The sequence below is a fragment of the Emericellopsis cladophorae genome, assembly GCF_022114955.1.
Source record: "Emericellopsis cladophorae strain MUM 19.33 chromosome Unknown NODE_44_length_188334_cov_123_963608, whole genome shotgun sequence".
NCBI lineage: Eukaryota > Fungi > Ascomycota > Sordariomycetes > Hypocreales > Bionectriaceae > Emericellopsis > Emericellopsis cladophorae.
Window position 1 is genome coordinate 142,758 of NW_026250969.1, and position 12,853 is coordinate 155,610.

General features: G+C 54.2%; 3 protein-coding genes across 3 annotated transcripts; 2 read left to right on the forward strand and 1 right to left on the reverse strand.

The window, feature by feature from the left end:
- Positions 1–317: 317 nt before the first annotated feature.
- Positions 318–4,559, forward strand: J7T54_008236 (DNA polymerase theta-like protein; the record flags this gene model as incomplete). The annotated part of the gene is made up of 10 exons (XM_051508460.1): positions 318–326; positions 380–562; positions 620–1,103; positions 1,207–1,284; positions 1,359–1,407; positions 1,637–2,080; positions 2,131–2,358; positions 2,412–2,516; positions 2,568–2,758; positions 3,025–4,559. 10 exons carry the CDS (start codon positions 318–320, stop codon positions 4,557–4,559), a joined length of 3,306 nt encoding a protein of 1,101 aa, XP_051360474.1.
- A 2,985-nt stretch (positions 4,560–7,544) lies between these two features.
- Positions 7,545–8,890, forward strand: J7T54_008237 (Serine/threonine-protein kinase-like protein; the record flags this gene model as incomplete). Its single annotated transcript, XM_051508461.1, has 3 exons — positions 7,545–7,664; positions 7,746–8,295; positions 8,352–8,890. 3 exons carry the CDS (start codon positions 7,545–7,547, stop codon positions 8,888–8,890), a joined length of 1,209 nt encoding a protein of 402 aa, XP_051360475.1.
- A 267-nt stretch (positions 8,891–9,157) lies between these two features.
- On the reverse strand, positions 9,158–12,445 carry J7T54_008238 (Alpha-mannosidase-like protein; the record flags this gene model as incomplete). The annotated part of the gene is made up of 2 exons (XM_051508462.1): positions 9,158–12,251; positions 12,324–12,445. 2 exons carry the CDS (start codon positions 12,443–12,445, stop codon positions 9,158–9,160), a joined length of 3,216 nt encoding a protein of 1,071 aa, XP_051360476.1.
- Between the last annotated feature and the right edge of the window lie 408 nt (positions 12,446–12,853).

The window sequence follows — 12,853 nt, forward strand, 5'->3', positions numbered from 1 at the left end:
TGCTGATTGTACGATTCGCCGCCCACAGCTTGTTACGCACTGGCTGACCACATATAGTGCTCATGTTGAAGCGTGTCATGGAGGAGAGGGGCTCAAAAGCCTTGCTTGTGCTTCCCTATGTTGCTCTTGTACAAGAAAAAGTGCGCTGGCTTCGTAATGTAATCAGTGGCGTGCGTCTCCCGAAACTACCCGAACAAGACGATGCAAATCGGATATGGCGGAGGAGAGCCGACGAGGACTCCATCCGAGTAGTAGGATTCTTTGGCGGAGGCAAAGTACGAGCAACGTGGGCTGACTTCGATATCGGAGTTTGCACCATGGAGAAGGTAAGCAAGCAGGTCTCTTCTCTGTCGCATGGGCTCAATTGTTCACCAAACAGGCGAATGCTCTCGTGAATGCGGCTATTGACGATTGTTCAATCTCGTCCCTGCGAGCCGTGGTACTGGACGAGCTACACATGATTGACGACGAACACCGAGGGTACCTCCTGGAGTTGATGACCACCAAGTTGCTCAGCCTTGAGCAGCCTATGCAAATTATTGCTATGAGTGCAACCTTGCCGGTATTTGCTTGCTGGTTGCCCCGCTGTGAATAGGTTGCATTATGCTGACAGTTGCAGAACATGAGCTTGATGGCCGAGTGGATCGACGGTCACTCGTACGAGACTCGCTATCGCCCAGTACCGATATATGAGCACCTCGTGTACGAGGGCAAGGTGTATCCGGCAGCCTCGACGGGAAGTCTTATCAGAACCGCTACACATCTGAGCACGCACACGCAAAGACCGAGTCAGGAACATATATCGCCACTGAAGGAAATTGAGAGGTCAGAGCATAAAGAGTTCCGCGACCCTGTTCTCAACGCGATCGTTGCTCTGACCGTGGAAACGGCGATGACCGGCTTTGGCGTGCTTGTCTTCGCCGGCAGTCGAGGCATGTGCGAGTCTGACGCGCGCCTCATCAGCCGCGCGATGCCCCAACTTCAAGAGATCAACCCGGCTATGCTGGACAAGAGATTGGATTTGTTGTCAGATCTGCGAAGTCTGAGCACCGGAGCTGACCCAGTGTTGGCTGAGACTGTCCTGTTCGGCGTTGCTTTTCATCGTATGTGTTGCAACTGAGAGATCCCTGGACGTGTACTGACGAAAGGCAGATGTGTGTCTGCGAGCTCCCGCCGTGGCTTTTTTGCTAATATCGGCACAGGCAGGCTTGACCACAGAGGAACGTGACCTCATCGCCGGTGCCTACGACGCCGGCACGCTGCTCGTTTGCGTGGCCACTTGCAGTCTGGCTGCCGGAATCAACCTGTAATCCACTCAGCCCCTGCGTGCTCAAGACGCTGTTACTGATGATCTCCAGTCCCGCGAGGAGAGTCATTCTCCATGGAGCACGAATGGGCCGTGACTTCGTAGGGCCAGCTCTTCTCAGACAAATGCGAGGTCGTGCGGGAAGACAAGGAAAGGTCCCCGTTGGGGAAACTCACCTTTGCTGTCGTGGTAGCGATCTGGAGCAGGTCGTCCAGCTTATGCACGCTGACCTTCCCGAGGTGTCCAGTTGCCTCGACACCGAAAACCGACGTTTGCAACGGTGCCTCCGCTCCATGGGCCACGTGAAGTTGAAAACACTAACCTCTATAGTGCCCTCCTTGAAGTTATTTGCACCCGTCTGGCCAATAGCTACGAGTCTGTGCGTGACCATTTTAGACGCTCGCTTCTTCGACATACCCACGGTATAGAGCACGTGGACACATTGCTGGAGGCTAGTGTTACCGAGATTGAACAACTGGAGTTCATCACGAGAGACGAGCATGGGAATTATGTTGCTACTCAGTTGGGCAGGGCCATTGTTGCTTCGGCAATAGATCCGGACGATGGCGTCTTCATCTACAAAGAGTTGAGCCGCGCTCTTGCAGCATTTGTCATGGATGGAGATATGCACATCTTGTACACCTTTACACCAGTGCAGGACTCTGGTGTTCCTGTCAACTGGCAAATCTTCAGAAACGAAATGGAAGGCTTGGACGAGAGCGGCATGAGGGTGTTGAACTTCCTCGGGATAAAACCGACAGTTGTGTTGAGGCTGTAAGTCCACTGGCTGCAGTGAATGTGATCCTTACTGACATATCATGTAGCGCGCAGGGCGCAGTGCTCAAAGAGACGACCAAGGAGGAACGGGAGCTTGCAAGGGTATACCGTCGCTTCTACTTGGCCTTGCAGCTCCGGGACCTCTGCAACGAGATGCCTATCCATATTGTCGCGCGAAAGTACGACATGCCTCGCGGATCAGTGCAGAACCTTTCACAGACCTGCCAGGGCTTCGCAGCGGGAATGATTAAGTTTTGCGATGCTATGGGATGGGGGTAAGTGCCACTGGGAAGAGCTCTCTTATGCGTCCGTGTTGACCAAGATGTAGGGTCTTTGCAGCAGCACTGGACCACTTTTCCGATCGATTGATGGCTGGCGCACGGACAGACCTTCTTGAGCTAGCCAAGATCCCCTTTATCAAGAGCAGGACAGCGTAAGCGGCAACACTCGTTCACGATCTGAAGATGGTACTGACGCACCCTAGCCGAGTCTTTTGGGAGAGTGGGTTCAAGAGCATTGCCTCCATCGCAAACGCAGATCCGAGGGAATTGTTGCCCGTACTGATACAGGCGCAACCCAACAAGATCCGACTGAAGGGGCAGGCCGAAGAGAAGTACGAGGAGAAGCTCATGGCCAAGGCGAACGTCATCTCCAACGGAGCTAATAGGCTCTGGCGTAGGTTTCCCCCCTCTTGCTGTGAGTACCTTGCTAATGTGTTGCAGAAATCCAAATGCAAGCCGAGATGGATTTGGAATAGCATTTACATAGGATCATGATTGTACGAACGTAGGACCAAGCTTAAGGAGTGGCGTTGGTAGCGGTCTGGTAGTGTACGTGAGACAACGTGCCCCACTATTGCAGTGTCGGTGACGGTGATCCGTCTGTCTGTCCCTCTCCTCGATCTGGCTGCTCGTCGAATCGCCTCTGCGTCAACTCAAAAGACCATCGACTGATTGCCATGACGCTGGTCGTCGTTCCACACTTGGAAACCTCAAAAAAGGCCGCCACTTCAATCAGTTCCGCGCCAACGCCAAACGCGGGCGTGCCGAAGGAGACAATGCCTCTTCCCAAGCAGCACCCTATTCTCTCCGCGACACTCCTCTCCTCGACATCTCACCCTGTTCCCGGACAACTGCTCATTACTGAGCTGACATTCCGCGTACCCCTTGACTACGCCCAGCCAGACGGCCAGCAGATCACCCTTTTCGCCCGGCGCGCGCAGAAATACACTCGTCCTCTCACCAAAGGCAACAGCGATGGTAGCGATGAGGAAAACTCTAACCCTTACATTGTCTATCTCGAAGGCGGACCCGGGTTTGGCAACCGGGCCCCCCAGGATCATCCGCTCACCCGCCCAGCTCTCACCCGGGGCTACCAAGTCCTCATGTTAGACCACCGCGGGACGGGCATGAGCACACCGGTTGGTGCGGAAATGCTGGCGCACAAGTCCACTGATGAGCAAGTTGAGTACCTCAAGCTCATGCGTCAAGACAATACAGTTCGCGATTGCGAGGCCGTGAGGAAATGCCTACTAGACTGTCAGAAGGGCGACGAGGCCAAATGGTCGATTTTCGGGCAGAGTTACGGGGGCTTCGTGGCGATGAGCTACCTGTCCATGCACCCCGAAGGCCTCAAAGAAGTCTATCTCACAGGAGGTTTGGCGCCTGTCAAGAGGAATGCTGACGAGGTATACACAGCTGTGCTGCCAAGGGTGGCCAAGCGCAGCGAGGAATACTATGCAAAGTTTCCCGAGGACGTTAAGAATATTTGGGACATCGCGGACTACATTACCGAAAAGAAGGGCGGCAAGGTTGCTCTGCCCTCTGGCGGTGTACTGACCGTTGCTCGACTGTTAACCATTGGCATCGCTTTCGGTGGCCATGGTGGCTTTGATGGCGTCCACAGCACAATCTTGCAGCTCAAGAACTCACTCGACTTATTCGGGTTCCTGACGCGCGCGTCTCTGGCGCCTCTCGAGTCGTACACGCCGTTCGACACGAACATTATCTACGCCATCCTCCACGAGGCCATTTACTGCAATGGTCCTGGATATGCGTCGAACTGGGCCTCTCAACGCGTCGGCGAGCAACACCCCTCGTATTCGTGGCTCAAAGGGATCAAGCTATCGCCAAGAGACAAGCCACTCTACTTCTCGGGGGAGAACATCTTCCCCTTTGATTTTGAGACCTATCCTGAGCTGAGCGAGTTGCGCGCGGCTGCGCACAAGCTGGCCAAGTTCGACCAGTGGGAGTATCTGTACGATCTGGAGCAGTTGAGCAGGAACGAGGTGCCCGTGTATGCAGCGTCCTATGTCGACGACATGTATGTCGACAGCGACTTTGCGCGCGAGACGGCGCGGTTGGTCCAGGGGACAAAGGTGTTTGAGACAAACGTCTTGTATCACAATGCGCTGCGGGCCAAGGCGGACGAGGTGCTGCAGCAGTTGTTCAACTTGCGGGATGATGTGATGGACTAGAGTCACACTGCTACTAAGATAGATTCAAAAAGACCGATTGCTCAATCTCGGACGCAATCGAGTCAATCGACGGACTGGCTGGGACAATTGACTGAAGGAAGGAAGCCAGAGGTTGGTGACGATGGTTCTGAGCCTGGCCCCTAAAATAGATTGTGGCGGTGGTGGCTTGAGCAGGATGCACTACGTAGTACCCGTACAAGGCAGAAGTAGTCACACAAGGCCCCGCCTTTACCCACTTTTAACCCTGCAGCACCGTGCCACGCTAAGTATAAAATCAGAGGTCTCGCGGCCTTTATCCAATTTTTCTTCTTTACCCTTACAATGGACTCAAGCTATCTCTCATTGGGCGATAGAAATGGAACCCTCCCACCTGAAGACGAATCAGAGCCAGCCGATACTGAGTTAGCCCCACCACAGCACTCTTATCTTTCACGTGATCAGTCAATTCAGGCTGCCACCCTCTATCAGCACACTCAATCAAGCCTGCGAGAAACAGCCGACCGGCTAGGCTTTACGCTACAACAGGTCCGGACTGCTGTGAAGAGCCCCAACGCCCCGGAAGCGGAAGGGCCGGCCACCCGCTCCAACGCCTGAGCAAGTAGAGCAACTGATTGAGTTCGTGTGCGCCTCTTCGGCCAATAGGAGAATATCATACAAACTTTTAGCGGAGCGCTGCGGTCTCGGCGTATCAGAATGGACAATCCGAACTGCGCTGTGGAACAACGGGTTCCACAGGCGTATTGCGTGGCGCAAGCCTCGGATCGCTGAGGCGACCAGAGTCAAGCGGCTTGCATTTGCAGAGTCCCACCTTAAGTGGACTCTTGACCAATGGAATGAGATCCTTCGTACTGCTGAGTCTTGGGTTTGTGGGGGCCGCCATACCCGAACATGGGTTACTCGCCGAGAAGGGGAAGAGCTGGACCCGACCTGCGTTATTGAGCGTGTTCAGCGCAAGAAGGGATGGATGTTCTGGGGCTCTTTCAAGGGTCACCAGAAGGGCCCTTATCTCTTTTGGGAAAAGGAGTGGGACACAATCACTGCTGAACGTTATTCTGAGCGAATCGTTCCATTGATTTGTGCGTTCAATCGCCAGGAGCGGCAGCACGGGCGGACGCTATACCTAATGCCAGGACAATACGTCTGATGCACTAAAGGCAGATCAAACAGGTGGAAAAGGATGATCAATTCAAACGTCCTTGGGCAGCCAGTCGGCCAGCCTAAATAGGCATGGCGCGGCTGCTCCTCGGATCGTGTGCGCGCAGCCTGATTGGCTGCGGCGTTATCAATGCTATCTTATCGCTATCGTATCTGTGCGTGTACGTCACCAGCACGTGACACCCACACACAGCGCAGATGCATCTTGGTTGAAGGGCCACACAACCTCCAAAGTGTATCAACGTCGTCGCACTCCGCTGCAAGACCCTTGAAGAGCTTGAAGCTCGCGGGATATCATTTATCGGATTGCCGCCAAATTCGCCTAATTTAAACCCAATTAAGTGGGTATAGGATTAGATAAAGAACTAGATTCAAAAGCATCATCCAATCGAATTGCTCGAATACGATCAATTACGGGACTTTGTGAGAGAAAGCACAGGAGGCTATTCCAGAGGATTACCTAGCTGAGTTAATTCTATCAATGCGGCAGCGGTGCGAGGCTGTCATTGCAGCCAATGGGATGCATACTAGATATTAAAAAATGGGTATTAATTACATAAGCAGATAGTGACATTGTGATACACTAGCATACAAGGGCGACGATATCATCGTTAGCCGCTCCAGCGAGACATCCAATCTCTACAGCGAAGAAGAGAGCAGCATGGACACTCTTGAAATGGATTGGAATGTCGAAGACATAACTAGGTTTATGCTATCCGCATCGCCAAGTATGGCGAGCGCAAGATCAGAGATGGCGAGCCCCCTTCCAAGCGCAAGTAGACAAAGTTGGGATGCTAGTCTTCCAGCGCTGCAGAAGCTTTTGGCAGAATCGTCCGTGAGCTTGTTCTACCAGACTGGTAAGTCATAGATCGTTACGCAAAAGCTGCGCACATGCTGCGCGGAAAGAGAGAACTTACGGCGGCGGCGGCAATGGGGGCGTCGCCCTCAGCCTCTGCCTGGTGTTCAAGCTGCGGTACAATCGGTTTAACCGCGAAGTCGCTGCGCAGGCGCACCGCGACAGAGGGAATAAACTTACAGCAGCGCGCACAACGGCGAGAGCGATAGGCGCGGGGGAGTGAGACGCAGACATCTACACCAACATCAGCGAATTAACCTGCCGGGCGGTTAGCACATAACAACGGATGGGCTAAAGAGAAGTCATTACAAAATGAGCTCTCGATATTACAGGGTCGTTACCTAGGGGTTGGTGACGATGTTGGCCCCTGGGTAGCGTATCCTCACCGACTTCTCGACAAAGCCGCTAGCGCTAATGCGCAGAATCTACGCTCCATATAGTTAAGCGGTATGTATTAATAGCTACCTATATAAAGTGCGACTTTTCTTACAGCCTTATGCAGCGCTCAGGCTTATAATCCTTCTAGCTAATAATCTGTGTTCAGATTGACACCATGCCTGACAACTTTGATTGTGGCGGTGGTGGCTTGAGCCAAGATGGACTAACCCGAAAGCGGACTAGCAGCAGTGCCCACCCATCCAGTCTGACATGCGCCGCGCGCAGCACCGCGAGTCGTCAGCTCTGTCTGTAACTTATCAAGTTGTCAGTCGACATTTACTTCTTTGATGGTCAGGTGGTATAACCGTTGTTGCTCCTGATCCTGTCAATTATTATCTTCCCAAGCGTTTCAGTTGAGCCTCTCACGACCGGCAGTGGCATCCGAAGCCAACAGAAACGAAACATCACGGCAGCGCCAGCTTCAAGCGCAACGACGACAGACAACCAACTTGGTCGGGCCTGTGCGACAGCTTGAGCTTCTGCTCTGATACAACCTCCCAGCTCGATCTACCCGGACTAGCGTCCCACTCTAGATAATGGCGCAACTAGTCCTCGACCTCTTCTACTCGTTAGGCAACTGCCTCAACTGCTTCCCTGGCTCGCCGACCCTCAAGATCAACCAGCGCAGCTTCAAGATCCTCCGCCTGCTCGGCGAGGTTCGTATCCCCTCCCCTCTTCCCCTCCGCTACTGCCAGGTAGCAGCTATCAAGCGGTGACTTACACGGTGGTGAAAACAGGGCGGCTTCTCCTACGTCTACCTCGTCGAGGACACAAACTCCCACCAGCTCCTCGCCCTCAAAAAGATCCGCTGCCCCTTTGGCGCCGAATCCGTCCAGCAGGCCATGCGCGAGGTCGACGCCTACGCCCTCTTCGAACACATACCCACCATCATCTCGGCCGTCGACCACTCGGTCGCCACAGACCGCGGTTCCGGCACGGGCGACGATGCCGCCAAGACAGTCTACGTCCTGCTGCCCTACTACAGGCGAGGGAATCTGCAGGACATGATCAACGCCAACCTCGTGAACCACGCGCATTTTCCAGAGAGGAAGCTCATGGTCCTGTTCCTCGGCGTGTGCAAGGCGCTGCGGTCGATGCACAACTACAAGCCCGCCGTGCAGAGAATGGAAATGGGCACAGAGGAGCAGGGAAGCAGCAACCAGACGAGGGGGAAGAGGACGGAGGAAGAGGAGCAGGGCGAACAGGAGAGACCACTTATGGAGGACGAGAATCACATCACGCAGGGCCGAAAGGTGCAAGCGTACGCTCATCGTGATATCAAGCCTGGTGCATCCCGCCCCGTCCATCTTGCAATAACCTGCAGTCACTAACAAAAGCAAAAGGCAATATCATGATCGACGACTCCGGCTCAACGCCTATCCTCATGGACCTCGGCTCCGTCGCGCCGTCCCCGATCCCAGTCACATCCCAGTCTCTCGCACTTCAGATCCAAGATACCGCCGCCGAGCACTCGACCATGCCGTACCGCGCCCCGGAGCTTTTCGACGTGCGCAACGGCTCCGTCATCGACACAAAGACCGACATCTGGTCCATGGGCTGCACTCTATACGCCTGTCTCGTCGGCAAGTCGCCCTTTGAGATGCGCTCGGACGAGACGGGTGGCACCCTCAGTCTTTGCGTACTCGGCGGCGATTGGAGGTTCCCCGACGAGGGCCCCCAGGGCGTCAAGAGGACAAACAGCATGAGGCACCAGGGTCAGTCGCCAAACGGTGCTGGCACGCAGAACGTCGAGATCAGCGAACCAATCCGCGAGGTTGTGCGGAAATGTCTCAAAGTTGAGCCCGCAGAGAGGCCCGATATTGACGAGTTGATCAACCTGGTGGAACAGGTCATTGAGGGCCTACCGGAGGATGCAGAGTGAAATGTTGATGTCTGCCACAGCGTCCTGACTCTACACAGCTGTACACTTCTTTGCAGCCGTTCGCGGCTGGGTATATCTTCTGATTTTATGGGCATTGGCGTTTAGGAGACGGCAACCCGATTTTCCATAAGGTACTGCTAATAAATGTACTTGGTGTCAACTGCGTTCATTTGCCACTTTGTTGATCTAGCCCACCTGCCGCCCTATCCCACTCGCTCATGTGTATCGCCTGAAGCGAATTCCAGCCTCCCCAGGCTCGTCCTGTCCCTAAAGCTCGAGCTTGAAGGTGGCCACTTCGAACGGTCTCAATTTGATCGGGATCGTGCCATCCCTTATGGAGACCTCACACAGCTCGTCTTCCAAGATATTGACCTGGGTCGCGCGCTTCACGTGGAATTTTGTGTGGAAAGTACCCTTGCTGTGGCCACCGAGGGATTCGTATACGCGCAGAATGATGCTTTGGCCCTTGTTCACCCTCAGACCCTCGTGGCGAGTCACGTCATCATCATCGTGTCCACGCTTGATTGTGTCGAGCACAAGCGAAGCCGACTCGTCTTCATTGACCAGTTTGATGGGGCACCCAGCCGACTTGGTCAGGGCTGCCTCGCCCCCGGAGCAAAGCTTGAGCGGGTTGTTGAAGGCATACGCTGCCCTGACTGTCGAAGAGCCCAAGGAACCATTGTGCGGGAAGATGGCCCAGCGGATGTTGTGGCGACCCATGTCTGCGTGGGCGTCAGGAGCCTTGGGCGAGCGTAATAGTGAAAGCCGCATCACCTTGCCCGCTGTGGCGAAGCCATATTTACTATCATTCAGAATAGAAACGCCATAGTTATGCTCTGAGAGATCAGCGAATTTGTGGCAACATACTTCGAACTTGGCCATGTCCCAACTGGTGTTGTAGTGCGTTGGGCGCTTGGTAATGCCGTATGCTGTCTCGTAAGATGCTTCCGTGTTGACAACATCCACCGGAAATTCAACCTTGAGGAATTTGGAATTCTCGTGCCACTCGACTTCAGCTGCACAGTCGACCTCCGACGGCTGCCCCTTGAGCGATGCCGACAGAGTAATGTAAGACTTGAGTGAGCTGTTCTCGCTGATCGTGACATCGGTGACCAGGGTGACCTTGTGTGCCTTCTTCTCATGAATCTTGGTTGATCCGTACTGGAGCGAGCGTTTGGTACCCAGGTGGTATACTTCCACGTCCCATGCCTGCCAGTACAGCGGGACGTCGTCAAAGATCACAAACTTGTTGGCCTCGCCACCCTTGTCGATAACTTCGCGCTCGTTGATGCGGTCGTAGAGTGAGACAATGACACCGTTCGTAACGACCACGCGCAACTGGTCGTTCTCGACAACAAAGGAATTGGTGCCTGTCTCGTGGACAGTGACAGCAGGCTGTTCCTCCTGTACGTGGAAGGTCCTCACTGCCAATGTCTGGCCGTCACCACAGGCAACGCCAACCTCAGTCTCGGAAATCTCGACGAGCTCTTTGCGATGCCAAGGCAAGGTGTTAATGGCAAGTGCCTCGCCCAAAGTGGCAGGCCTAGCATCAGAAATGCCCGATAGCTCATACAATTCCTTCAGAAGCTTGTTGCCAGTCTTGAGCACTTCAGCGTACAAGCTGTCAGAGTCGTCGTAGCACATTTCAATGCAGCTGCCGGGCAGACAGTCGTGAAATTGACACAGGAGCACATTCTCCCACATATCATCAATGTCCTTGGTCGGATACTGATATTTCTTGGTGCTGAGAGACGCAAAGGTGGCCAACTGCTCAATGTCCCGCAGCATGACTTCTGTCTTGCGGTTATAGTACTTGTTGTTGGCCTGCGTGGTGTACGTGCCACGATGAAGCTCAAAGTATAGTTCGCCGTACCATGTGGGAAACTCCGAGGCCTTGGACGACAAGCGGTCAAAGAAGTCATCGACAGTGTTGCCGAGCTTCACCTTTGGAATACCGCCAATCGTGTTGCTGATTCCCGCGCACCGACGCAGCTTCTCGAGCTGCTCCCAAGTAGGGCCGCCACCACCGTCGCCTTTGCCGAAGAGGAGTAGGGAGGTGCTGTCGACAGCCATGGTTTTGTGCTGGGTGATGCTGCGCTTGACGTCGCCAAAGTTGGCCTCTGCTGTGTATGTCTCCGATGGTGGCATGTGGCAGATGACCTGGCTCCCGTCTGGACTCACCCACATGAATGTTGTGTGGGGGAAGTTGTTGATATTGTTCCAGCTCAATTTCTGGGTCACGAAGCGGTCCATGCCGGCGAGGCGGCACAATTGGGGGATTTGGCTGGAGTAGCCAAAAGTATCTGGCAGCCAGAATGTCCTGCATCTCGCCCCGAATTCTCGCTCGAAAAGGCGCTGGCCGTAGAAGAACTGTCGGACCAGGGACTCTCCGCTGGGCATGTTTGTGTCATGCTCAACCCAGCTACCACCAATGGGCATGAACTGACCAGTCTTCACCTTCTTTTGTACCCTTTCGTAGGCTGCGGGATAAAATTGCTTCAGCCACTTGAATTGCTGTGCTTGAGAGGCGGCGAAGGTGGCCTCGGGGTAACGGTCAAGGAGGTCACATTGATTTGACCAGGATCGAGCTACCTTGCGCTTTGTCTCGGCCCAGGGCCACAGCCAGCACGTATCAATGTGGCAGTTGCCGATGCCGAAAACCACCGGCTCTGCACCCGTCTCATACACACGATGAGAGTCAACATTGGGTCCAAGAATCTCCTGGGCCAGCTTGCGGCACTTGAGTATCGACTCCTGGTTATCAACCTGGAAGGTGTCCATGATTTTCATTGCAACGCTCAACGCTTTGTTCTGCTCGGCTGAATTTTCGGGCAGCTCTTTGGCGGCATCGCCAATCTCGTGCATGTCCACTTGCAACATACGCGCTTGCCAGTTCACAGAGACGATGTCTGCCTTTGCGAGTTGAAAGCGGCGATTGGAGTCTGGGGGCGCAATGCTCGTTTTACCGTCTGGAGCGTTCCCGAACATACCGTTGCAAGCCATTTCAACGTAGATGGTATGTTCTTTCCCATTGCAGAAGGATTTGGGGAGAACCCATTCAATACGTTCGCCGCCTCCTGTTAGACCTTGCAATGGTGTCCCATCTTCCGACCAGATCAGGCCTTCATTGTTCGCGTCCCAGTGCAGCTCAAGATGCTCGTCCTCGGCGATGTCGGTGGGAACAGTCAAGATGACTCTGAACCAATGAGTTGACCATGATGGACCAAATGACTCGCCAATGCGCGTCTCGCGAAACTCATGAGATGTCGCTTCCTTGAACGTGGGGCGCTCCTGGCCCGGCGCATCCCACACAGACAACTGAACATGTGGACAGCCTGAATACCTGGCTTTGTTGAGGTTTCTGTGGCGCTGTTAGCTCAGACAACTTGATCAAGCATTAGGGACAAACGCTAGCAAGTTAATTTTCTCGTACTGTCCGTGGTTATAGAACAGGCCGATGCGCTCCTTGAGAATGCTGGTCTTGGGAACGCCTACAGGTCTCGATACCATCCGAGGGTAGGAGTAATCACTCCGAGACTCGTTGCCGCCACCCATTTCGTAGTCGTCTGGGAGATGACCCGGTGCAGCTGGTGCCGAGAGATTTGACTGTCGACGCAGCTTGCCTGGCAGTTTTTGGTGTTGGCCGGCAGCGGCGGCGAGCTTGGAATAGACAGCCGAGAAGGGAAGTAGGTGTTGAACGGGGTAGTGGACCTCCGGGATGCTGTCTGTGTCGCTTGAGCAAAGGGTCAGCTAAAGTGATGGGTTTGAAATAGTTCCCCAAGCCATGTAATGATTGTATTGATCCGAGAGCTGAGTGCGCGCTGTGAAACTTAACGACAAGAGTTTGAAATGGAGCTCTACGCTTTGGGAACGATCTGGTGATGATGATGCGTGTGGGTGGTGGTAAGGGACTGGACTCGGGAGTGGCTGCCACTTGACCTCCCGGTCAGCTGCTTTGCGGGG